General features: G+C 31.9%; 3 protein-coding genes and 1 long non-coding RNA gene across 5 annotated transcripts; 1 reads left to right on the top strand and 3 right to left on the bottom strand.

Annotated features, from left to right (window-relative positions):
* Positions 1–5484: 5484 nt before the first annotated feature.
* Positions 5485–10430, bottom strand: LOC104777614 (triacylglycerol lipase OBL1). The gene is made up of 6 exons (XM_010501895.3): positions 9987–10430; positions 9327–9520; positions 8989–9022; positions 7049–7184; positions 6485–6956; positions 5485–5974 (listed from the first exon to the last, which is right to left on the bottom strand). Exons 1-6 carry the CDS (start codon positions 10303–10305, stop codon positions 5687–5689), a joined length of 1443 nt encoding a protein of 480 aa, XP_010500197.3. The 5' UTR covers positions 10306–10430; the 3' UTR covers positions 5485–5686.
* A 5142-nt stretch (positions 10431–15572) lies between these two features.
* LOC109127160 (uncharacterized) lies at positions 15573–22046 on the bottom strand. Of its 2 annotated transcripts, XM_087506735.1 has the most exons (11): positions 21678–22046; positions 21320–21379; positions 18177–18675; positions 17885–18088; positions 17726–17815; positions 17536–17643; positions 17204–17455; positions 17085–17123; positions 16697–16996; positions 16082–16600; positions 15573–16004 (listed from the first exon to the last, which is right to left on the bottom strand). In XM_087506735.1, the coding sequence occupies exons 3-11, from the start codon at positions 18663–18665 to the stop codon at positions 15729–15731; spliced, it is 2277 nt and encodes a 758-aa protein (XP_087362861.1). In that variant the 5' UTR covers positions 18666–18675; positions 21320–21379; positions 21678–22046; the 3' UTR covers positions 15573–15728. The 2 variants fall into 2 exon arrangements, with proteins under 2 accessions (XP_087362861.1, XP_087362863.1); XM_087506737.1 differs by lacking the exon at positions 21320–21379 and having other exon boundaries at positions 21678–21961.
* On the bottom strand, positions 18837–20423 carry LOC147947618 (uncharacterized). The gene is made up of 3 exons (XM_087506738.1): positions 19741–20423; positions 19547–19652; positions 18837–19459 (listed from the first exon to the last, which is right to left on the bottom strand). Exons 1-3 carry the CDS (start codon positions 20304–20306, stop codon positions 18854–18856), a joined length of 1278 nt encoding a protein of 425 aa, XP_087362864.1. The 5' UTR covers positions 20307–20423; the 3' UTR covers positions 18837–18853.
* Positions 22047–23415: 1369 nt separating the features above from the next.
* LOC147947617 (uncharacterized) lies at positions 23416–24301 on the top strand. Its single transcript, XR_015587181.1, has 2 exons — positions 23416–23777; positions 23886–24301. It is a non-coding gene; the product is annotated as an uncharacterized LOC147947617 (long non-coding RNA).
* The last annotated feature ends 3006 nt before the right edge of the window (positions 24302–27307 follow it).

Genomic DNA, 27307 nt, shown 5'->3' with positions numbered 1-27307 from the left:
AATACCCGATAATTAGGATGTCCAATGGATTGAATACTTTTAACTCATTTGGGTACATGAAGATAATACACACATGAATTTCTATACTACTCTAAGTGTTTATACTTGACACTATTATAAGCCATGTGTCTCTATCCATTCATGAGCATATAGGAAGCTAAGTCCAAAGTTCTTGATGCGGCTCCACTTCTTACTCATATAGGTAGATCTTATAATCTTGCACCTGCAAATGCAAATTTTCAAAAGATCTATTAAGAAGAGAACTTCAACCTAATCCTTTCTTGCATGTTCAAGCACTTACATTGGGATGATATAGCTATCTATCCATACAAAATTATGATTATATAGCTACGTTTTTTCGCTACGGAAAAAATAATAACAAATATTAATTACAAATAGTTATAGATTAGTGATGAAAATTTAGGTAACAAATATTTTGTAGCTAATTAGTTGCTAAACGTAACTACAAAATTACAAATAGTAACAAAGATAAATTGAAGCAAATTTTCTATAAATATAGATACACAAATTATTGTTGCATAAGTGCACACAACACAAGATGTCAGAGATTATAGTAAAAAATTACTAAAAAAAAATATATATTTACTAAAATAATTTACTAAAATAATTAAAAACTTAGAAATTGAAGAGTAAAAATAAAATAAAATAAACCAAACTCTTAGGATCCGAATGGTGACCGCGTATTTGGTTGTGCGGAGAAAGCGGTTTTAGAGTACGGTACGGATAAACTGCGGTACATGCGGTTTGCGAGACAAGTGCAGTTTATCAAAAAATAAGGGGTACACAATAAAATTTGATTGGTGAAAAAAATTATTTACGGCTTACAAGAAAATGTTGGAATGGTAAAAATGCAAGAAACAATACAAATTACAAATTATAGATAAAATTATCAAAGTATATGGTGAAACCCTTTTTTTTTGTTTTTTTTGTAAAAATGGTGATATATTACATATTATATGTTTATATAAAATTATCTTTTAACTTTGATTATAATAAAATAACTATATATAGTTATATACTAAGTATATTTATCTATTTACAAATGAAATATATACTCTATTATTGTAATAAAATCTTGAATTAAGAAAATATAGATTAATTCAACGATTAGTACATAAGAAAATAGTATAAGAAATTTTTTATGATCATTGTGTATGTGATTTTTTAAAAGATAAGTATAATATATATAACAAATATTTGTGAATTAATAATAAATAAATTGAAATTTCAATTGGCTAACTTTTTTATTTTCTTTAAATCTGCTTTTTCATAAAAACTCAATATTTTATAACTTATGAAAAATTAATGAATTAATTATTCTAATTGGTAAAACATAAAAACACAAAACCGTAGCTAATTGGTGAGTCATAACACAAGTGCGGTCCATGAGTTAAATTGATTCCTTCAAAAACGCAAACAGTTTTTTTTCTCTTTCTTAAATAACGCAAATTACGTTGTTGTTTTGTGAATGGTGTAAAATTTAGTTTTTTGAAAACCACACTTCCAATTACGCACTTTAGATGTCACCATTCATGGCCTTACTTTATTTTCTTCTTTTCTCTTCTTCATTTCCACACCTTCTCATTTTTTTTGTGAACCAAGATGAATCTTTCTCTTGTTCGATTGTTTCATGTACAGATTGGCGGTGGAGGTGCAACACGGTGGATCCGTACTAGTTTGACGGCACAGAAACTCCTCCTTTTTCTAAGATGCTTCTATGAAATTTGGTTATGCTTTGTGAATATTTTTTATTCTCGTACTCCAATCATGAGTGACTCCACTAACAGCGTCTCTCCTTCCTCTGATTATGCCTCCATCTCCTCCGACGACCAATATGAAAAATATTTTAATTAATAAAATGAAAAACAAAAATTTTCCGCTAAAAAATTTCCGACATAAAATAAATTTTGAAAAAACTGTCCGCCAAATTTTGACAAAAAATTTCTACAAAAAATAATTCCCGCCAAAAAAGTTTACAAGGCTTTTATAAGGTTTTAAACTATTTAAAAACCTTATAAACGTCTTATAAAACCTTGTAAATTTTTTTGTAAATGCCTTATAAAAACCTTATAAAAAAACCTTTAAAAACATTTAAAAAAAATTTAAACACTTTTTTAAAACCTTATATAAGCGTTTACAAGGTTTTTAAAAAGTTTTTAAAAGCGTTTACAAGGTTTTTGTAAGTTTTTTTAAAGATATAAATTTTAAAATATTTGGTGGAAAAATCCAATTTCGTAATTTGGCAGAATTTGTTTTTCATTTTTTGGCTAATTTTTTTTAGAGTTGCGGCAATTTTTTATTATTTGGGCTTGTGATGGTGAACCGCGATTTGCCCTGTCTCGTTGATGGCTTTATTGAGCGTAATTTCATATATGGTTCTCTTTGGCCTTGGTCGTTGATGGTGATAGATGGATTGCTGGTTTCTACTGCGGCCGAGATGTTTTTGCCTCCTCTCTGGTAACATCTGGCCTTTGTATTCTTTTGCCCTGAGAGTGCTGCCTTAGGTCTCTTTGTTTAGAAAGTGGTTATATGCTCAAATTTAACCCTGAACTACTCTCTTAAATTAAGAGATCAATTGTAGTACTTAGGGATCAAATCCACAAAAACTCTAGATTCACACGATAGATTTAATAATTTTTAATTATGCTAAACAGAAATATTGTAATTAAATCGCAAAATAAAACAGAAAATTAAAGAGTTGTAAAATTCAGTAGAATGAAACGTTAGGCCTATGGAAATTCTTAGGAAATCATGGAAAATCAGATCAATTAATTAAGCAAGCAGGATTCAATAATTAAGCACCGTTCTTGAACTCTAAACACAATTGTAAAATAAATCAGTTCTCACTACAAATATTATCTAAGTTTTAAAACCCGAAAATCCAAATTTCTTTGCAAAATCCAAGTTAAAAACCAGCAATAAAATCAAGTTTAGATAAGTTCACAAAATCACTAATTCAAATCTCTTTGCAAAAAGTAATTTTGCTCACCAAAGGTTTTTGTCATGAAAATCAGTTATATTCTCATATCAATCAATAATCCTAAGATCTAAGTCCAGATGACTAATCAAAGATCTAGCATTTAGAACAACCTATGGTGAAGAACAAGAAAGATAAAGAATCCAATTAATTAATCAATCTAAGAATCCATGAAATCTCTAGTGAGAAATCCTAAACCTAACAAGCAGATCTACTTAAACATAATTGTAAAAACACAAATCATGAATAAAATAGATAGCATTAAGAGATTAAAGAAGAAGTAAAGGAGTTCTGAATCTTCTTTGAAGAAGTTTTGATTCTTCTCTCCAAAAGCTTTCTAAAAATCTCTCAGGGTTTTCTCTCAAAAGTTGCAGGGAAAAATAAAGCTTAGTTTTAAACAATGAACTAGAAATCCTATTTATATTCCTAAAACATGCCCATGGACTAATAATGCAAATACGGAAAACTTTGGTGAAACTTTGTAAATCTGCAAAACTTGTGGGAAAACTTCCTATTTCTTCTTTGGCTATGCATCGATCGACACTATCAATTGCATCAGTCGATGCCTTCTCTGAATTCGTCTCCCAACTTTGCAGCTTCAGCCTCAATGCTGGAATGTATTCCAAATCCTCCTATTTAGCTTCATTATGCTCTCATCTATGTTAAATCCTATAAAGACTCTAAATTATCAAAAAAAACTCTATAATTAAGACTTATATCATGACCAAAAACACCTAAAAACCATGATATATCAAGTGTTTAGGTTACCTTTGGCTACATTCTCATTAAGTCAAGCTCGTTTGGTATATCCCTAGTTTGCTTGGTGGTGGCTTTAGTTGTTATCCTTGTTGATTCAGTTCTTGGTCATTTATTTTCGGTGGTGGATATGTTTGGGGGTTTGAATCTGGAATTTTGCTCTACCTCTTTTTAAAGTCCTCTTGCTGGTTTGAGATTAGTTTTTGCTCTAGGTTCGTTCTTGGTGTGAGCCATTTGGATGGTATTTTGTTGTTGAGTCACCTACTAGCATTCCTTCAAGTTTCCTTTTGGAAGTTTTAGAGTTAGGTTTTAGTGGAAGCAGTAGAATCGTTCTCTACTTCTTCTCTTGCGAGGACGTCGTCAATTTTAAGTCTGTAGGTGGCTGAAACTGGTTCGACGAGTGTCCGCATGTAAGAATAGTTGATCTTGCGTTGTTTGTCTCTAGTAGATTTTAAGGTTTTGGCCTTGACTCTAGTTTTTTAGTTCTCTCTAATCGGCTGGTAAGGTGTGATGGAAGTTGTATTTGTATCTCTGGTCGTGTTGGGTTCTTGCTTTCCTCTCTGTCGATTTGCTTGCTGGTTGTATGCGGTGTGAGGTTATCCGGTCTTCTAGTGCTCTCGATATTCACAGGTTTTATAAGGAAGCTTTGTGGAATCTCTCATGCCTTTTCTCAAATATAGAACTTAGTTCTTTGTTCTTCTCTCTATATTATCGTTTGTTTATAAACTGGGTTCCCTCTTGTGGACTAATGATTTTGGGGATATTCTTGTAGTCCGGCGGCATATGTTTTCCTTATTTGGGTCTTCTATTCTACTTGTTGTAATCTATCTCAGTGCGAAACCAAGTTTATCAATAAAATTTGAGATGACAAAAAAAACAGAACCGATTCTTTTAACAATTTGTACATGTGTCTCTTTAGTCGTAAACTCGTAGTCTAATTTTAATAATAATAAAAAAAATATTATAATATAATTAAAATATATATATACTTTTTTTTTAACGACGTTGTCCATTTGAACGGTTGGTGATGGTCTTATGAGTGATGTGGAAATTTGGATATCAAAAAGTCAAAACAAAATAATGTTCATAAAATTAGTTGAATTCGAAGCAGTAGTTGAAAATATAGACGAAAGTGCTATACGCATTTTCTAAACGCCTTACCAATCAAGACTAAAAAAGTCGATCATTACATTTTAGTTTTAATTTTCTATTGTGTATATGTCAAATAAAATTTGTAATAATTTAGGGTGATTCCACAATTTGATAGATATCATTGTAACGCCATGCATATATACATTAGGCATCATGTCAGCGTAAGACCCACCAGTCCACCACATAAAAGAGGCATCGCATTTTTAGCCAAAAAAAGAGAGGCATATCGCATATATACATCAATGTTCATTAAAAGATCTACCACATATAAGAGGCATCTAACGAAGATAAGAATCTCAAGGAGACCAGGACATGACCTTCTCAAATTTATTTGCCACCCAAAACAAGATAATTTATGCTCTAATCAATCTTGCAAGATTCAGGTGCAATTTTACTACCATTACCATGTGTAAAGTGGTTAATATGAATGAATGTAAATTTTTAGATGATTTTTATTTTATTTTATTTATTTATAATCACTCGATTCAAAACTTAGAAATTGTATGTAGGAAAACGAAATTAAATGGAGATAGTGTGGTGACCAAAAATAAATAAACAAAAGGTGACAGTATAATCCATGAGAAATACTTTGTACCTGGTTCTCTTATTCTAATTCAGAACTTGAAAAAAGATAGATATTTAGTGTTAACAACGTACATATGGTATAAAGAAACTCACACAAACACAAGACATATAACAGATAATAAATTAAAGCTCTTGTACAATTATTAAACTCATTAAGAGCAGATAAAGTGGGTAGGATTATTCAATTTGCAATATTCAAGCAATGAGGGCAAGTTTATCCTCAGGAGTAGTAGTAGAAGGAGGAGGTCGAACCAAGCCTCCTAAACGTGTGGAGTTGACATAGTCAAATGGGAAATGGTTAGAGCCACCAGGGATTACTATTCCCAAAATCCTAACCAATCTCATCATCCAATTCTCTTTGTACTCTTTACCTTTCCAAAACTGTAATATGAAACTCCTTATAAACTCCCACAAACCAATCAATAGCTTCGGTATTAACCACAACAAGTTGAAGTAGTTCGCATTCGGTGCATCTTCTCTTACCTAATAAGCGTAAACATTCATGATTATGCACCAATAATGAATATAAAAAGGAACAATCTAGAAAAAATGCTGAAAACGTGTAAACTAAAAAATAGACTATTTTATATATAAAAAAAATAAGAAATACAGTTTTCGGATTTAGGATCTAATTTTTGGAATTTAGCTTTATATATAGAGCTGAATTAGAGTTTAAGATTTAATTACACACGTACGTACTTTGTTAACTTTTTAAAATACGGACCACGTACGTTGTAATTAGTTTTAGTAAAAAATATTGCCTAATTTAGTCTCTTAAAAGAAAAAGGCAATTAGGAAACTAAACATGGATAAGTTGCTACCTTCTAACTATCATGTCAATCTCATGTGAAAATGGACAATTCTTTTAAAAGAAAATTTTAAGGTTTCTTCATGTCAACTTTTTAAATATTCACTCTCTTTTTTTATTACGTCTTTTTAAATAATTTAGCAAGAAAAAAAACAAATAATTGGATTTAGGCTACTTTAATTTACCTTTCCTTTGTAAAGACTGTTGAACCAATTGCAAGGTCCATAGTGCTTGTATGAGAACAAAATCTTGTCATCAAAAGGCACTCTAGGTACAACATCATTGTTATAGACAAATCGCTCATACTCTATCCCATGCTTTTTCACGACATCCTTCATAAACTCCCCAAAGTCTTCATCTCCTACACGTGGCTGTCCAAACGTGTAGACTCCCTCTAGCTTATCTAGCAGCTCATCCTCACCGTGAATCGCTAGAATCGCCGGGAAAAGAGCAGCTAGGGCCCCCCCGAGGCTGTGACCTGTTAGAATAAACTTAAGGTTCTTGTCTTTGGCAAGCTTGTCCCTAAGCATCTGTCTGATGGTGTAGTAAGCATATTGGTGTAGGAGACTTAGGTTTTCCTTAGGCCATCCATTTTTTTGGAGGCCTAAAGCTCTCGAGAACCCTGCGTGGACTTTGCCAACGTTCTTCATCTCGTACCTAATTTAAAATTTGGAAGTATATATATGAATTAATAAGAGTAACTATGTATTGATGTAGAACTATATATAGAACGTATATATAGTAGGTACCAAGAGACGTCGAGATCAGTGCACCAATCAGCCATCTCGAAAGGTTCAGTTCCTCTGAAGCTGATGACGATGAGGTTTGGGTTGGTGCTCGACGTCTTAAACACGAAGGCTTGCGTCAATTTACTTTCTTGGAAAGCTGACCACAGAAATACAAACTTAGAATTTATGGATTTTTCAAATGTTATTTAAATATTCAAACTATTTCAAGGTTATGCATAAATACATAAATATATATCGAGAGGTAAAATTGATGTTGTATGAATAGAAAAGATAGTAACACTTATAAGATCTTTTTAGAAAAAAAAAAAAAAAAAAAGAAACAAGAATTTTAGAATCAGTAATTGCATGAAAAACAGTAATATTGATTCACGTTAATCGATATAACTTTTGTGTTTAATCGTTAAAGTACCGATTAATTTTGAATAGAAAAAGTTACTATTTTATTTTTTCCTCTTTTCTGTAAATTGATCTACTATAATATTATAAGAAAAAAATCGAACTACTATCATGCAGCATTTGACTTTAAGAATCTTAGCTGCTAAACTCGGACAAAACACGTGACTTATTATATTTTGGGTCACCAGTTTTATTCTTATTATATTTGTTCTCTCTCTTTTTTTTATTGGAATCTTTATATTTGTTCTCTTGAGAATGCTTAAGACATGATAAAAGAAAAAAAGGTTACACAAAAATTACAACCAACATATTATCCAATTCTGTTAGAATATTATATTAGCCACAGATGCACCAGACTAACAAAGAAAATCATAAACATAGTTTAAAAATAATATGTAAACTTAAGTTCTTACGTTCTATGCAGAGATTAAAATTTTGCAAATAAAATAAAATTTTAAAAATCTAATATTTGGAAATTTATTTTTTAATATACTATATACTAAAATTTAATGAACACTTATATATATATATATATATATATATATATATCCTAATTAATTTTAAAAGACTATGTAGCCTAAGAAATTATACTATCATCATCGGTATATTATTATAAATCGAGTTTAAATTTTGTAGAATATGTATGTAAGTTATAAACTAAATAAATCTACATACTATCTTTTTAGATCAGTGGATACTCAGATCTTAATTATATTTTAAACATTTTTAAAATTTTGATAAATTTATAGTCCTACTGTTATTGACTTACTCCTAATCTTAATTAAAAATAATTCCTCCAAAACTTTAACTGGAATTCCAACAAATAAACGTACTCGTAGAAAATGAGTTAATCTAGCATTATATTATTAATTTAAATAGTAAACTTGTTTAGATGGTTAATTTAAATGCAATCTAAAAAAGTTCTATCACTAAAACTGAAGACACTTGTAAAGTTGTAATTGTTATTTCTATTCTACATTCATCATTAAATATGCATCTATTATTTATCCGACAGATGACACATTTATAATCAGTAGGGTCTCTTGCATAGTTGGCATTCATTTTTGTACAACTCCATATGGAACAGAGAGAGACCTATTTGGCTATTTGACATTTATAAGCACCATGATGGTGATCTCGTAGACTTGTTTCTGTCGTATTATCAAAATTGAGAAAATGAAAGGCATTTTTATGATTTTTTTTCATTGGAAAACTGAAAGATCTTTACTTATTGCTTTTATTTTTCTTTCCTTTTCTTTGATAGAAATTTTTAACTTTACGTCTCTCTCTTTGTTTTTTTTTCACCCTACTACGAGTATGCTTGTCCTACGTACGTAGAACTTCAAGGTTGTGTTTTCTATATGGATGATTAAAATGATTTAACTGGCTTTAATTATTTATACACCAAAAGAAGTTAAATTAATCCAAAATCTCACACAAAATAGTGCCCTAAGCTCTGAAATGGGAAAATAATAGCATTTCCTAAAGAAATTTAGAGCATAGCTGGTACCAAATAAAAAAAAATTAATTAGCTTTTAACTGACCGTTGTAAAAGTCGTAGTTACCCACCAAGTCCAACTGCATCACAGGATACAAACCACACAGTGAGAGTGAGACGTAAAACAAACATGAAAGTAGAGTACATTAATTTACCGTGTTTATAATTTAATTTGATTATTAGCCATGAGAAACACAAAACGCAAAAAATTTTGTATATGATAAGAAAGAAAATGAAAAAGTTTATTAGATTTTTATATTTTATGGATGCTGTAACTTTTGTTTATTTTTTCTCCAATAATAAGAAGGATTGTTTATACCGATGAGAGAATAAGACAGATAACCCTAATTAAAAGAAGGAGAAGAAGAGGAGAATGCAGTTAACCTTCCAAGTGTTCTTGACGACGGAAGTGATGAAAGGTTTGCTCTCATAAGCGATCTTAGAAGCCATCATTGATAGCATCGCCTTGTATTCGACGGTACCAACATTTATCTTCTCGTCAAGTTCAACTCTTCGATCTGAGCATCCTATAAACGACGTATATGCCGCGGATGATTTATCAGGCTTCACCAGCTTTCCTGTAAAATGTTCGAGCCTGAGTTAGTCCTGTAAAAATACTTGTGAAACACCATCCACAAAAACCAAAATAGTTAGATTAGTTTGTCTCAAAATTTAAATAGTGTTTTGAAGACCTTATAGGAGATTAAACTCTGTTTTGTTTTTTTTAACCAAACTAAGTTCTTGATTAAATATTGTTAAATCTTTTTGGGTTTTGATATGTGCTATATCGTCTTGCATGTAGAGATCTTCGGTCTGTCTCGAATCCGTTTGATATGAGGTAATTAGTGTCATTGGTCCTCCTTGTCCAAAAGTCCATGGGGAATATTAATATGTGGAACTCTATATGATATTTGGTCCTTGACATCTTTGGAATGATTTTACATATCTAAATTTTTTTGGGATACATTATATCATATGCACAAAAAAGGAAGGGAAAAAAAAACTGAATAAGTAAAGGTTAAACTATATTGTTAGATTTCTCACCTGTCAAAAGGTTTAGTATCATCTTGAAGAAGCCACCATTTGCCGTAAGAAGATTGAGCGAATACGTTAGAAAACCACCTAGGATCGCCACGGGTTTTCTTAAGAACATTAAAATCTTCTGAAGCAAAATGGCCAACACAATGATCCATCGACTCGTGAAACTTCTCCGGAAACTTTTGAGCGTATCCGGAGGAGAATCGATGAATCTTGCGCTGGTTAGGTTGGAGGAAAACAAAAGAAGAAGGAGATCAAGAAAACTTGCTTTGGTCGGATCGACCAGAAAATAATTGTTGCATACTTTCATATTGGTTTTCGACATTCTCACAATATGAAAGGAAGAAACAAAATTTGCTCAAAAATAAGAAGAAATAATAAGTGACTATGGTTGATTTGTGAGTCATGCAACCTAGAGTGTGGCTACGTATTTATAGTGCTAGCAATTATAAGGATCATAATATTTTTATCATTTAACTTTATAGTAGAGCCAATCATACAGGGCCGTGTGGTAAAAAAAGCCTAAGTTGTTTTTCACGTGCGAAAATAAAAATGATCGATTCACATTTAAACCTAATCGTTCTGTCTTTTTTTGTTTTTAAAACGAAAAATGTCCGATCAAAGTGAAAAACTGGTCGGTAAGATAATATAACACACATACATGATACATATGTGCGAGTTACTAGTCCTGGAACATGGAAGTTGACTACTATCGATCGAATTATTATTGATTTTACTATTATCTGTATGAAGATATAACCTAAGCTGCAACATCAGATTGATCTGCCTAAGATAGCATTGGTGGCAGCTGTCTGCGATATATTCGTATTAATTATGCCTTAGCTTAGTGTGAAAACTTGTTGACATAATGATTGAAATTCCATTTTGACCCCAAAACCATCTTTTTGGTTATAATATGTATGTTTGTTGTAAAATGAAATAATAATAGACATAGGATAACGATGACTTTGTTACTATCATGAGACACTAGTAAATTGAAATTAAAAGTGAAAACGAACACTCCTTTTCTTTGCCCATGGTTTCCCATGCAGCCATGACCATGAGCCATGCCCATCCCTTTGAATATACACTTTTTACCGACCATTTTTGTGAATACTCAACAGATTTGGAAAGAATTGTTTTTTTTGGTAAAAAAACTCGTCGGTGTTTTAACTGCGCATTAAATAAGTTCGATTTGACCGGAGCCTTGTAGTGGTGGTTAGGGCAGCTCCACCGTCAGTTTTTGAAAGGGGTGTCTTAGCGTTAAAAAGGGAAGAATGGTAAAAATTGGAAAAAGAAAGAAACGATCGGTTCTTTATCTAGATACCCTCTTTTGCCACTTGTTCATTTATAACGGACTATCGTAACAGTTTCAAATTTAATTATATTACTAAAATATATTAAATATAATATTAAAATACAGTTAAATATGAACAAAATAATAGAAATATTTTATTATAATAACAAAGTAATAGGTATCTTAATTATAATTGTTGACAAAAAAAAAAGTATCTTAATTATAAGATTAAATTTTTAGGTATACATGTGTATCTAGATTTTTTTATTGGTATTTTAGAGGTTTTTAATTAAGAAGGTCATCTAACTTTCTCTTTTCATGTCCAAAAAAAAACCACATTTCTCTTTTTATGTCCAAAAAACTTCCTCTTTTCATGTAAAAAAAATCTATCTTTTTCTCTCCTCTTTATTTTTCCTTTTTCTTTTGATGCTAAAATATGCTCAAGATGTAATGATTCCAGTTATCCTTTATTAGGTTAAAAATGTCCATGTATATCCATATATATATATATAGTTTTTTTTATAATTTGATTTAAATTCTCAAGATGAAATCCAAATAAGCACGAAGTAGATTGATTTGTGTTGGTGCATAGTTTCCATTTTCTAAGAAAAACTATAAAATTAATATAAAAATTGCATTAATTTAGTTGAATAGAAAATGTCTCGTTTTTTTTTTAATAATGACCATTAAAAATTCAACCGTATCTTATATATATATACTAGATAAAGATCCATCCGGTTTTAAAAAATTGTAAATAAAAATATATTAAAATTTATTAGATATTATTTATAAATTTTCTTTTTGCTATAATACACTGATTTATATCCATATACAAATATTTTACGTATGTGTATTTTTTTACACCTAGGTATATTGTATGTTACAAATATATTATTTACCACCATCTAGAAAATATCTATATGAACAAATTAGGCCAACTATCAAATGTCTCTTTACTTTCACTTTTGCATAGTTTCTTTAATCACTAAAATTATTTCTTTCTATTGGTTCTGCCCTCCTCCACTATGTAGAGAACCTTGGCTCTGTCTTCCTCCCTTGGGAAGAGAAACTTGCATCCAACTTCCCCCACCTTCCTCTCTTGCGCAGATAACCGTGTGTCTAATCTCCTCCACCATAGAAAGAACCTCAACTCTGCCCTCCTTCTATGTGGAGAGAACATATTCACATCTTTTAGTTGTCTCAAAGTGGCTTGCTCCAGTAATCAATGAAACTAAATACCCTTTTTAAATGTCACAAAATCTTTTGATAGTAACTAATGTTAAATTTCTTATTGTATTTGTGGAAGTTTCTTTGACATACCATGAAGTAGACTCTGTCTATGAGCTCGTATGAATCTATCAACAACGATTTATGTTTTTCCAATCTATCTATGTTTGTTGTAAGCTTATGTTTGATTAGCCTATTTTATCCAACCATTAGGTTGATAACCTTCTCCTCTTTATCTCCTTTTGGGATTGAGCGAATGGGTAATAATTTGTTTGCACAAAAAAATGTTTGTGACCAACCAATCAAGGTTAAAAAAATAAACGAATTTAATTTGACATAATTAAAGAAATAATAGAAAATTATAAAATTGGTAATATATGAATCTCAAATAATTCAAATATGAAAATATAAATTAAATAAAGCCATCTACAACTACTACAATAAATTTGAAAATACTATATTAGAAAAGGAAGATGCATATATTAATCTTCGATTTTTTTTTGGGTCAGCATATTAATCTGACCTATTCAAAACTGAAAAAGGAGAAAGTATATTTTGGTTTAAAAAATAGAAAAATTTGTTTTCCCATTAAAAAAGTTTCACCTATAGAAAAAAAGTTGAAAGAATTTTTTTGTGCATAAATTTTTTGTTGGATGAAAAATCCGAGACGATCTATATTTATATAGAAGTGAGTATTTAAATTTTTTAGAATTTGTAATTTACTGTATATTTTCATTAATCTCTTTTCTATTTTTTTGTAGAATTAATAACATAAAATTAAAATAAGTAAATAATGTTATAATATTTAGTTTTATGAATTATATATATATAATCTTTATAATTATTTTTAAAAATTACTTAATTTTTGTATTTTTTAATAATTATTTTTTTTACATTATTAATATTTTTCAAAGAAATAATCTTAAATCCCCTATTAAATATTAATTTTTACACATGTCAAAATCTCAGATTAATAACTTGACACATATTAAGAGAATAATTAAATTTTCTGTTTTATCTTTATTTGATACATTATTTCATTTGATATAAGTAATTACTATATAAGCTAAAAATTAAGGGAATTTTTTGGAAATACCCCTTTTGAGATATCCCTTTTCAAAAATATGATTTTTTTGAACATTTTCATTTTTGCCTTCTTTTACATTATTACAATATGTTAAATTAATTTTTAGAATTTTTTTTTAGGTTTGGGTTCTCTATTTTACATTTAGGGTATAGTTTTAAAGGGTTAAAGTTTAGTATTTGAGGTTTAGGATTTAGAATTTAATCATTTTGTATATTAAAAATGTGAATTTTTGAAAATGTATACGGGTATTTTTGAAAAATAATATATTAAAAGATGTATTTTTGAAAATGCCCCAAAAATTAAAGGTGAAACTGAAAATTTGATTCATAAAGGTAATTACAAAACGACAAATAATATAAAACAAAAAATTAATTCTAAAACAACAAATAAAAATAAACAGTAGGGCTATTACTTTTGAACTGTTGAATTTGTTCGTTGGTTGGAAAATTCATGGGTTTTTTTTTGGTGAAACACCCGAGGATTATCTCCCAGCAAAAATATTATTACGAGAAAAAAATATATGGGTTGAAAACAACTAAAGAGCATTTTTTTTGTTCAAACCAGCAAAAGTATTATCCACTACTTGTCGTTTAGAACAAACTAAAGAGTTTAGGACGAGAATTTTGTCCGGTAGAGAGCAAATCAGCAAACTATGCTTGTGACATTCGACCTTTTAATACTTTGTACATCATTAATTAGCACGGTTTAAAGGGGCCTCGGAAAAACACAATAAGGTATATACGAATTAGACCAAACTTTACTTTACTTAATGCCAATATCGATATTTGAATGAATAAAGCCGCAAGTTTTATTTACCTACATGAATATGACACCTATATTTCAACTCAGATAAATTAGCATTAATTAATCTACAGTAGCACGATTTTAAAAAATGTATATATAATTCCAAATTTGTGAACAGACATCTAATAACATCTGATCAACCGTAACATCTCTCGGATACGTAAGAAATATATTTTAGTTTTGACCATTGTACCAATAAACTTATATATACGATTTTTGACGAGATTTGGGAGGCATTATTTAACTAAAACGCTTAGATCCACTACTACACTAATCTTTATCATCGAGACACTTGACATTTCACCAAATATGTAGGATTTTATAATCGCTGCAACCGAAACAAGATAAGTTATATTTTGTTTTTTTGATAAAACTAAATATATTTTAATTACTGTTGTTAGAAAAAACTAAATGGATATTTGACGTTGAGAGATATCCCTTGAATTTATAATATACGAAAAGATTAGGCTGAATAGAAATTTGATGCTCAGATATGTGTTTGAATTATATATATACTAGAGAATCAGTCGAGGCAGCCCCGACGATTGACAGAATGCAATAAGTGCATTTGCACATAGACACTAAATTAAGACCAAATTTTTGTAATGTTTTCATTATACATATTATTTAATTATGCTGAATTTATTTAATTAAAAACCCTCAAATTTATATTTTTTTAACTTTGATTTGGAATCCCAAACTTAATAAACAAATGAATACACTACAACAAATATGCACATTGTTAACCAGAGAAAAACGCTATCATAGGTCTTTGATAGCGTTTTCATGAGCGCTGTTTTAGGGCACTGTTATTATATGTACCCCATATACAATAGCACTTATTACGTATGCTATGTTATAAAAATATAACATAGCTTTAAGAAATTGCTATATTATCAAGATCATAATTTTGAAAAAATTTATACAACATTTGTTTTTTCGTGCTATGTTATAGTTTTATAGCATAGCTCTAATAAACTGCTGTATTATCAAGATTATAATTTTGCAAAAATTTATACAATATTTAATTTTTCGTGCTATGTTATACATATCTAATATAGCTGTTGCGAAATGCTGTTTTATCTTGTTTACTGTGCTATGGTATATTCTTTTATCATAACGTTTACCTGTACTTTTATAGCATTTTCTGATATGTGATTATAGCACACATAACCTGTTTTATAAAATCTCATAAAATCTGATTAATAAACGTCTCAGATCCAAAATACATAACAAAAGTCTCAAGAACATCAGTTTACCATCAAAGTCTCAAGAACATCCAAAATAAACAAGCAATCTCAAGTACTTAACATTACACAATAAAACCATCAGTTTAAGACATAATGACCTTGTTCTCTGGCCAAGCAATGCAGGAGCTAAGTGCATCTTCAATAATCTCTATTTCATCGGATGGCCTCCAAACTTTTACATTTTTCACCTTCACAACATCTATCCACACTTTAACTGCATTAGAACCCAAGCGAGTAAAGTGAACCTTATGTTCTGGATCATTTGTTCCCCATCGTCCTTCAGCCACAACCCTATTCTTTTCAGTTAAATCCATCAACTTGCACTTCTTATTCTCCTTGGAAATAACTTTATTAATGCGCTGCCATGTTTACAATATAAACCATCAGTCATCATATAATTAACAAAAACAACTTCATAACATATGAAAACACTTACTGGAGACTTCCTGAGAGGAGACTGTGATGGTAAAGTATTCTTTATTGGTGATATTGGACCCGTTGCATCATCAACAGGAGACTCAGAACCAGATGCAGACTTAGAAGACATAGATGCAGATTTGGCCTGCGATGCAGCCTTTGAAGCTGTTGCTGAAGTTTTGGACTCTGTAGCAGACTTAGAAGCTGTGGCTGCAGACTTGGCCTTTGATGCAGACAAAGAAGCATGTGATGTAGCATTCTGACCAGTTGGAGTTGAGGGATTTTCAAAATCAACCTTACTCAGGGGCCAAGATACGTAAGCCATCAAACAGTCCTCAAGAAATGACATTTCAGCTGTAGGTCTCCATAGTGATGTATCAGGCTGCTTTACTGAATCCACAAATACTTTAACTGCTTTTGGTCCAAGAGGAATTCCGTTAACCAACGCACTTGGTTCTTGTGTCTCCCAACGCCCCTCAGCAACAATGACGTCACCCTTAGACAAATCCAATAGTTTACATTTGTTTCCTTGTATACCCTGTTAAACACAATCAGTAAACAAATCCAATATAATTAATTAGCATTATAGACAGGGGTAATACATTGCTAACACATTGCTAGAAATTATAAATACCATAGGGGCAATGTCTTCCATTTGGATGTTGTTGTCTACCAGTCTACACTTATCAGTTGGCCATGCGATTATATGTCCAACAGCTTCTTTCATATGAAAGATCTTTTGTGCAGGTCTCCATAGAAATGCATCTGGTTTATATGCAGCTTCAACTAACACTTTGAGATCATAAGGGCCAAGACGACAGTCATTCACTATGTCATCCGGATCAGAAGAAAGAATCCGACCCTCACCAACATTTTCATCAATGTCAGACCAATCAACAAACACACACTTAGGATGTGCTCTTTTGTTTACACTCTGCAACAATTTCATGAGCAACTAAGAATCATAAACGACACTAAGAAGAATCACTTAGCTGATATGAAAAGAAGTAAGAATATGTTACTCTTGCAGCTGAGTTTTCATCCATTTCAGCTTCTGGTCTCTGTAACATAAACAAAAATAACATCAATTTATATTACTCTAACTGGCTGATGAATAGTAGAGAACTCTTAAGTATCTAACCTGATTCTTGATTCTGCCAAGTTCACTTTCCAAGGCATTGACCTGTTTTACTAATTTTACTTGCCGCTCTTCCATTTCAGCCATACACTTGCTCTGCATTTGTAAACAAGCTAATTTGGTCTTACTCATGCCTCTACCCATTGCCCTCAGCCTACCAGAATTGTCAGGTCCTAAAAGCTTGGCGAGGTGATCTTCATCTGGATTTGTTAAAAATGCTGGAGCATCACTTCCACCAATTTCAGCTGCTTTTTGCTGAAAAACATAAAGACAGTTTCAGGTTTTACTAGTCGATAACACACTATTTACTGGTGTACAACTCTATTCAGACTTACAATCAAATCAGCTGCATTCGTATCTACTGGTGTACCATCCTTTTTGGTGCGAGACTTGATCCAAACATCTAGTCTTGTCACGCTGGAAGGATCTTCACTTTCAGCTTTCTGTTCCAGAAAACAAAATTTCAGTAACAGTACAAGCACTATGTATAATAATAAACAACATAGTTGTAGTATATATGCTTGCCATTTCTTCTGTTAGTCTGCTGATCCCTTTACGACTAGTGGTGTGAGGTATCTGATTCTTTCTTTTTGCTTTATATTTCTCACTCACGGCCTAATAATGAAACATGTTAATTACTAATCACCAATCAACTACTAAACAATTATAATCACAAGTAATTACCTTAAATGCAGCACTAGTTTTGAGTTTGACAAATTTTTGCCAATCAACAGGACCAATATTTGGTGGTCTCAAATTCATCCTCTCTTGGTTATTTGCAGCCAAATTTATAGCCTTCACCGTGACAGACTTGTGTGATCGCCACAAATGTCCCATCTGGTGAATCACAGATATCCTTTGCCAATCTTCATCAAGCTCAAACCTTGCCTGCATTCACTTACACTCACACCATAACTATAAAAGTAAACATGTTCAATTGAGAGACTTTTTAAAAACAAAAAAAAATTCTTGTTACCTGAACAGATCTCCAGAGAAGTGTTTTAAGATCTGGACTCACTTTCTTCCAGTTAGGTATGTTGATAGGGATGTGTTCTCGCATCAATGTCCCTACATATGATGCCAACTTGACTGACCCTGGACCAACCGCTACTCCAAGTACATTGTAATCAACTTTCACTCTAACAGATGGATCCTTGGCTAGGTTTTTCATCTTTGTTGGTCCTCGTTTTCTTTTACGCGTAGCAGGCTGCTCATGTTCTTCAGACAACACAAACTCTCCTACTGGTTCTTCTGGTTGCTGTTGAGTTTGTGGTTCTTCGGAATGATGCTCCTCTTCCTCCACATGCTGTTCTGTTGCTACAGGTTGGGCCTCCACATGCTGTTCTGTTGCTACAGGTTGGGCCTCCACAGTACAAATAAACTCAGGTTCGTCATCATCCTTAGACTTTCTCTTTCTTTTTCCTCCACCCTTCTTCCCTCCAACCTTCTTTTTAGTTCCACCCATTTTAATTCACCTGCGTAAACAGAAAATTAATCACTTAGAACAGAAACTTAATCACGTAGAACTTATATAATAGAATACATCATAAAATCTACAACATTCAACAAACATCAACCATAAACAAAAACATATATATATATATATATATATATATATATATATATATATATATATATAAATGAATCAAGAATCTACTCTTGCACATATATGCCTTCACAATCAGATCTAGCATATTCAGCTTCATCCATTTCAGTATCCATGTCAACATCTACTGGCAATGGACCAATTATATCTGCATTTCCAGACTGAACATCTTCTTTACTATATCTTCTTGAAGCACCTCTCATAACAACAGACCAACTTGATCCATCTTCACTTGAATAAAATACTTGCTTTGCTTGAGATGCTAGAATATACGGATCCTTCTGAAAGCTTACTTGGCTCTGATTTAAGTTAACAAGTGTGAACCCATCTTCCACTTTAACTCCATTACCTTTTACTGCCCAGTTACATCTAAATATCGGCACATAGAACACATGGTAGTCCAACAATATGATGTCAGTAATTCTCCCATAATATGACACCAAATCAACTACTTGTGAAGTATCCTTAGCACTAGATCTACACATAGCCGTTGCCTCATAATAAACACCACTGTTCTGACTCTGCCTTTCAAGTGAGTATGTGTGAAAACGTTGTCCATTAACTATATAACCAGTATAGGACCTTGCAGTACACCGTGGACCATATGCTAGCCATTTAACTATGTCTTCATGTCCATCAGAAGTAATAGATATCTACAAAATTAAACAGACTAATCAAAATTATGAATGAGTCTACTATAGATTTATAAACAGACTCATCAAATTCATAACTTTACTCACCTGTCCTTTTAACCAAGCAGCAAAATTCTTAGAATGCATAGACCATAAATATGTTGCATCACGTCTACACCTTGGATTTGAGTCTTGTAGATATTGCAAATGCATACTACCAAATCATAAATACGAAAAGAAACTATCAGCAGCATAATTTTGACCTTATAATTTATAAGGAATGAAATACACAAGTAACTTACTCCACATAATGATCAAAGGCAGCTGTATTTTGAATGACAGCAAGATGGGCTATATTCTTCTCCATTTCAGTAAGAGTGAATGACGTTCCTGCTGATATTGGACGACCTTCTAATATAGAGCTGTTCACATACTCTACATTCCTCTCAGGTTTTTCTTCTACATTGGTTGTCTTTTTCAGAAACTCATTACAAAACAGCATGCTTTCTTCTGCAAGATATGACTCTGCTATACAACCCTCTGGTCTTGCAGGATTTCTTACAAAATCTTTTAGAACTTTCATATACCTCTCAAATGGGTACATCCACCTAAAATGCACAGGTCCTCCTAGTCTAGCTTCTCTTCCTAGATGAACAGTCAAGTGTACCATGATATCAAAGAAGGTTGGAGGGAAAAACCTTTCAAACATACAAAGCGTTTCTACAATTTCAGCTTCCAATACTGTAATAACCTCAATATCAATAACTCTCTGACACAAATGATTGAAGAATGCGCATAGCCGTAGTATTGCTGTTCTAGGACCTTTTGGTAACAATCCTCTAAGTGCAACCGGGAGAAGCTGTTGCATCAAGACATGATAATCATGTGATTTCAGACCTCCTACCTTACACTCTTCTACTGAAACTCCTCTTGAAATATTAGAACAGTATCCATCTGGACCTTTAAAATGAAATAGTCGTTTGCAAAAAATCTTCTTCTCATCCAGCCATTATGTGTCTTAATCCTAAACAAAGTCACAATAGCCGATAACTTGCTGTGGTTTGAACAGCTAGGGTATAGTGGGGTTTCAGCATCCCGGATCTTTGCAAGGAACTCATCCTCTTGTTGGTCCTCACCCTCTGCAATCTCACTTAAGTCGCCCACAGGTTGGTCAGCTAAGTCACCTCTAAAAGCCAACTCTTGATCAAAAAATTCAGCAGCTTTATATAACTCAAAAACTTCCTCATTCCACTGAGTTGGTTTACTTTGAAATTCATCTACTGACTTCACATCTCCATGATGATACCAATCACTATGCACCTTGTATGCCTCATCCATCCCTCTTATTACAAGATGCTCAACCACAACACTGTTTAACTGTCGTACTACATTACGACAGTCTTTACAAGGACATATTATCATTTCTATGTCACCTAAAGCCGCAGACACATCCCTTACAAATTTCCAAGCTCCACTTTTATAACCAGGATCAGCTCTTCAATGGATAATTAAAGAAAAAAATCATAACTAAAAGAACATCTTAAAGTATCCAAACCCAAAATAAAACCTAATTATGAAATATAATTCCTTACCTGCATAGATGCACCCATGCCTTGTCCAACATTATATGTTATAATATAAATTTTAACCTTTATAGATAAAATAGAGATACATATTATACAAAGCTCACATTAAGCAACAATTCAGACAATACTGCACTACTTCAGACACATACAGATGCTCTTAAACCAATATCTAACTGTGTAAAATCTCACTAATCTAATCACTATTTATACGAATCAGACTCAAAGGACAAAACATAGCAATCACCAATATTCGTGTGTAATAATAATGTTTAACTATTGGTTGAGTGATACTAACCTGTTGTGTGAGTACAGAGAAATGAGAAGCTTCAGTTCCCCAACATTTCAATCACCAACACTTGGGAAAAAAAAAAAATCGTTCAGTTTATGAAGGCGCAAATACTCAAATCCAAAAGCTATTTTTGAGTCAAATCTGTAAATAATCGAACCCTAACAAAACAGATGGATTCGAAACTCCACATTCTCAAAATCTGTAAATAATCGAACCCTAAAAAACAGATAACGAAATAAATCTAGATAAATCGAACCCTAACAAAACAGATAACTAAATCTGACCCTTATCAAAATCAAAAGCTGTTTGAAATCACAAATAATCGAAACAAATAACGAAATTAGGAGGAAGAAGAAAGACATGCCTCAAAAATGGATTCGAGCTATCAATTGCGATGGATATGGAGATTTAGGGCGAAATTGGGGCTTTTCACAAACGGCGAAATTGGGGCTTTTCACAAACGGCGATAAAACTGAAGAATTGATAAGAAATTTAGAAGAATTTGAGCACACACAGAGAATTTAGAAGAAGAAATCTTCTTAGGTTGAGCTTAGGTTGTAACGAGAGAGAGAGAGAGAGTGTGTCGAGTTTTTGGGTTTTTTTTTTATTTGGCGATTAAGTGAATAATTTCACTAAGTATTGGCGGACAAAAGTCACTTTTGTTTCCCGCTACATAATTTTCCTATCATAGCGTTAATAAGATGCTATTAAAAAGTAAGCGAAAAAAAATCTCATCTTTCATAGCAGTGACGGAAAATGAGCTATATCCGTCTGCTATCAATGTACATATTTGTTGTAGTGATATGTCCAAAGAAATACAAAACCCAAATTAACTTATAAAAAAGAAATAAGACTAAACTTAAAACTAAACTATCGTTGTTTGTCAGATTTTTTAGTCACATTGTATCATTCCGTTGAATGAACCGGCTCTAGTTGTAGTGATTTTACCCTCGTTTTCCAGCCATCAGCTGGTGGATTCAAGTAGGTTTTGGAATGAAATTTTGTAAAATTTGAATTGAATTTCATATCAAGATATTTGCACCGAACTGAAACAGAACCACTTTTGGATCAAATTATTAAGGTTTAAAGTCCATCTTAAGATTTTGGGTTGTTTTTAATTGAAGCCATTTTATATGATCATTTTCAACTTATCCAACTAATTAATATTATCTGGAATGTATGTTTAAGAGAATAACGTGAAAAACGTTTAGCGACATGTGGTCTCACATCGTCGAGGGTGTAGTTTTTGGCACTCAATGAATGAGGGTAATTATATCATTATGACTTTAAGAAATATGAAGTTACTGGGATAATTGTAATATTCCGATTTCTATGCATAGTAAGAGTAAAACTAAATGATTTGATAACTTATATCACCAAAGTATATATATATATATATATTTTTTTTTGAACAAATATCACCAAAGTATATTATAATAACAACCTAACTAAAAAATACAGTATAATAGTAATATTAGTGCAATTGTATTGATATAACATGTCATCTTACATTTCAAAATAGAATGACTTGATTAAATGATTTTCTTCGTGTTAGAAAAAATTTCAAGTTATTATATATGCGATAAAAATATTTAGAAAAGATCAAAAATGAAAAGGAAACTCGTGTACAAGGTATTCGCAATATTTTACAAAGGCAAACGTTGTTTTTTACTCACTACCGTTGTGAAGTTGCATAAAGATTGAAGAATATAATATTTTATCAAATTTTGAGAAATTAGTTTTCAAAAATATCAAATATTCAAATATAATCTTTTATCAAAGTTAAGAGTTAACTGAAGTCATTCTCACTATATAACTAAAAGATATCAAAAGTCAAAGAAATAAGCTAAAAATTGTAATTTCTATTTGGTGTTCGATAACGTGTCATTAGTTATTTTCATACAAATATCAAATTTTTATAGAACCACGTGAATTCGTCCAAACCTCTCCGTTTCGACTAATAATTGAAAATGAATCTGCGGGTGAGATTTGCATTTATTGTGTGCGATATAGCATCTAGCCATCTACACACTACAATCGTTATTAATTTGAGCGTATGGGTATTTTATGTGTTTGATAACTGGTTGTGGGTATGTTATTGTTTTTTTTACTTTTTTTTTATTTTATTTGGGATGATAATTTCCTGTTTATAATATCCAAAATTAAGTAGGAGAGCTCACTTTTTGAGCTACAGATGTGACTCGTCTATATGGTTTCAAAAGGTAACAATATAATTAAAACATCAATCTGAATTCTGCCTCACATTGATCCTCACGCTAAGCTGCATCAGCCGTAAATAATTTAACCGTGTCATCTCTGATCTCTGATCTCTGATTCAGAGCCGGCCTCGATTATACCGCAAGCTCAAAAAAAAGTTTGGACCTAAAAAGTAATCAAAAAGATTTTTAAATGTTCAAAAAGGTCATAAGGTCGAACTAGGCACCTCAACAGCTCAACACTAACAGTTATGCACACTACCACTTTTTTCTTCTCAAATATTCGTTTATTTCGTCAAGACTAAAACATCCATATGATGACCACAAGACTAAGGACCCTTCTTTAATTCTTGTAGGCGGTAATCAGATCAAAAGCTTTGTGGATTCAATTCTCATTCTCAGACTTGAGATCCGAGACGAGATAAGTGGAGTTTAAAAGGTGATTGTTCCACATTTGGCTGGCGAAGTTGCAATGGAAGAACAAGTGTAAGCATGTCACCTCTTGGGTGCAGTGAGAGAAAAGACCCGAATGATTAACACCTCGAGATTTCAGATTTTCACCATCAAGTAGATCATTTTTCATGGCTTTCTAAAGAAGAAATTTTATTTGTGGTAGCCTTCTAATGTTCCTAATCTCCCTGATCCAGTTGAAATCGTTGAGGTCGCTGGATTGTTTATCAATTTTTTTTTCTCCATTGTTGCTACTTGTTATCCATATTTGCAATGTATTCTCCTGAGTTGATATGACATAAAGATCTTGATGAGCGTCCCATTTGTTTGACCTGATTGCAAGGATTTTCTTCTCATGTTCTTAGAGGAGTTGCCGAATTTTCTCTTTGTCCTAAGTTTGGGATAATGGCTGTGGTTACCGGATCTGACCACTCAATGATAAATAATGTTTGTAGGTTAAAAATCTCTAGAACAAAATCTAGAACGTATCTTTAAAATATTTAGTATGCTTATGAACCGTATAAAATGTATAAAGAAAAACTGTATCCCAACGATTGAAAAAACCTCCCTATCATTCTTATGTGGTTATATACTTGTATATATATATATTTATACGTACATTGTAGAGAAATAATTCGGATAATTCATTCCATGATTTCCCTTTAGATAAATCCATTTCGATCCTACCTTCAATGTCATAACGTCTTGACTTCGAATATTTATGGGTTTTTTATGGGCCTCTAACCGTTGTGCTCGTTTTTGGGCTTCTAATAACTCCTTGACCCTCCACCTTGCATGTCCGAACTCGTGATGGCCTTGGATAATTCTGCTTGACTGCATGCCCCCTTTTTTCCTCCGACGCTGTGATGTGGAGACCATGTGGACATCCTTCCCCGGGTCATGGATCCAGGATGCATGATCCGACACCAACAATGGCCAGAGGAGGTTTGAAACTTACAAAAATTAATTATATTTCTTCTATTAGTGGACCTATTGGAGTGACTTGTTTGGATAGAAATATCCAAGGTTTATACCCACACTAGTGTTGGATCCAGAGCTAGCTAGTAGCTTTCTCTAGATGAGGTTTTAAGAGATCTTGTTCAGTAAACTAGTAAACTAGGAGTTATCATAGATTATTTGGCCTAACATCATTATGAATATTCAAATTTAGAGAATCATAGTAATTCCTTCATTTTAAAGGTGAAGCTGGGATGTCATGCACTGTATAAAAAGAAACTTTCTAAACAAGACTCACTTGGAAACAACTTTGAGAAACAACCACATATATATGGTTTATATATGTCACAAATTCCCAAGTTTCCCTTCAATATTTGGAACTACCATCTAGAATGTTACCAATACAGTAGTCATATAGGGGTATCAGTGTACCTAGTAATTGTATAATTACAACCTCTACACCAAAACACGAGATCGTATTACGCCGGAATTGCTAGTTTAATTAGTTGATATGTTCATAGTCTTCGTGTAACATGAATGTCAACTAACATTCATATTTAGCACTCGGCATCTTATCCGAACCCGAATCCCGAACCCGACCCCAAATAGGTGGTTTGGTTCGGTTCGGGTTTTGTGTAAAACCTGATCGAGTTCGAATAATATCTGAACCCGAAATAAAACCCGAACTAGTCCGAATTAAATGTAAAAATGCATCTAAGGGGAATCGAACCCAATACCGTGGACATTTAAGGATGCATATTAAACCATTTTGCCATCTTAGTTTCTTTGTTTTAATGTGAAACATTTAATATTTATATATATACATGTGTTCTAAAATTTATAAAAAGATGAAAAAAAAATTGTTTGTTCATGATTTTTTTGAGTTCGGGTATACCCGAAAAACCCGAACCCAAACATATAATACCCGAACCCGACCCGAAAGTACAAAAAACCCGAACTGGTTCTATATGCCTAAACCCAAAAACCCGAAAACTCGAATCCGATCGGATTCGGGAACCCGAATGCCCAAAGCTATTCATATTGATAAGTAATATGTTTTAGGCTTTCCTCAACCTCACTGAATCTCGCCATTCCACTAAAATACATAATTGTTTAAGTAACTATTTATCTATATTAACATTTTTGTAGTACATTTTGTGTTATGCCCTTTTAGTTTTGTTTATTTAAAAAATTATTTACAACATTCTGTGAGCTTTGATTCTTAACATAAGAAAAATTTTGATTGATAATTATTTAAATATTACAATTAACATATATAAACTTAATAAAAATTTTAATTATTACGAATATGTAAAATTAAAAAATTCTAAAATACTATATAATGTGGTTATATAGTAGATTAGTTATAAAGAGAACATGTTGAAATTAATAAAATATTATTAAGTTTGTGTTAACACGGGTTAAGTCCTCATTTAATTATTTATCAACACTACTAATATTAGAATATTTGACATAAAATCAAGTTGATTTAACTAAGACTGTATAAAATAATTAAATTATTAGAAAAAATATGACTTAATCACAGCGTATAATTATTGATTATGTATTTAGATCCGTTATTTTATAATAATAAAAAATTAAAATATAATCTCAAACACTAAATAAAACAAACTAAATATAACAAACAAATGGTCATGAAGTGTATTGCAGGTTAAAAAATAATATAAATATTTAGCCGCACAACAACTAGAAAATTTAGTTATTCCTCTATTTACAAAACATTCAATATTTAACAAATAGATACAACATAAAATATAAATTATATACCCGCGGTCTACTGCGGCTTAAAATCATGAAAAAGGCGTCACTCAATTTTGCCATACCACTAATTGTCTTTAACATTCATCGGTTGCTCTTTTATTATTAAAACAAACATAAAATATTCAGGAAATACACTTCATTAAGGGCCAACTTTAATGAACCTATACCCAACAATGGCTTACTTGAGTTATGATTACCATTAGATACACTAAGAAAATAAATAAAAACATCAATGATTGCAGGTCTGCAGAGGGAACGCCCAACTAGTTCGGGATGGTTGCTGTGAGGCAGCGTTTGGAGGACAAAATGGAGGTCCAATTTGGTTGAAATTTGTTGGGTAGCTTCGTCGCCTACAAGCTCCGTATTCAACAGTAAGGATTTCGAATTGTACGGTTAGTTTGTGAACTAATCAGGTGTTGATATGGAGGTTTTTTATATGGACTATTTTGTGGCAAGTTTCACTACTGGTTGGGCCAACGAGCTCGTTTTGAGCTAGAACTTGTAAGAGCTTTTATAGATTATGGAGTTAGGTCTTGGTTAATGCAGAACCAAGGTGGCACTTAAGAGTGTGGGGTTAAATATAAGATGG

Source organism: Camelina sativa, chromosome 3 (genome assembly GCF_030686135.1).
Source record: "Camelina sativa cultivar CO46 ecotype springtype chromosome 3, ASM3068613v1".
Taxonomy (NCBI): domain Eukaryota; kingdom Viridiplantae; phylum Streptophyta; class Magnoliopsida; order Brassicales; family Brassicaceae; genus Camelina; species Camelina sativa.
Note: the sequence above shows the minus strand (reverse complement) of the source record. Positions and strands in the feature narration are given on the sequence as shown.

Bases quoted from the DNA above. Each gene is read 5' to 3' on its own strand.
- LOC104777614 (XM_010501895.3), bottom strand. From the start codon at position 10,305: ATGTCGAAAACCAATATGAAAGTATGCAACAATTATTTTCTGGTCGAT. The intron at 9,023-9,326 runs GTTAACTGCATT...CCTGTGATGCAG, and splicing joins TCGTCAAGAACACTTGGAAG to TTGGACTTGGTGGGTAACTA. The intron at 6,957-7,048 runs GTACCTACTATA...ATTTTAAATTAG, and splicing joins ACTGATCTCGACGTCTCTTG to GTACGAGATGAAGAACGTTG.
- LOC147947618 (XM_087506738.1), bottom strand. From the start codon at position 20,306: ATGCAACAGCTTCTCCCGGTTGCACTTAGAGGATTGTTACCAAAAGGT. The intron at 19,653-19,740 runs GTAAGTTACTTG...ATGATTTGGTAG, and splicing joins GCCTTTGATCATTATGTGGA to TATGCATTTGCAATATCTAC. The intron at 19,460-19,546 runs GTGAGTAAAGTT...TTAATTTTGTAG, and splicing joins CTGCTTGGTTAAAAGGACAG to ATATCTATTACTTCTGATGG.
- LOC109127160 (XM_087506735.1), bottom strand. From the start codon at position 18,665: ATGGGTGGAACTAAAAAGAAGGTTGGAGGGAAGAAGGGTGGAGGAAAA. The intron at 17,816-17,884 runs GTAATTACTTGT...TTTCATTATTAG, and splicing joins AAACTAGTGCTGCATTTAAG to GCCGTGAGTGAGAAATATAA. The intron at 16,005-16,081 runs GTAAGTGTTTTC...TAAACATGGCAG, and splicing joins CTCCTCTCAGGAAGTCTCCA to CGCATTAATAAAGTTATTTC.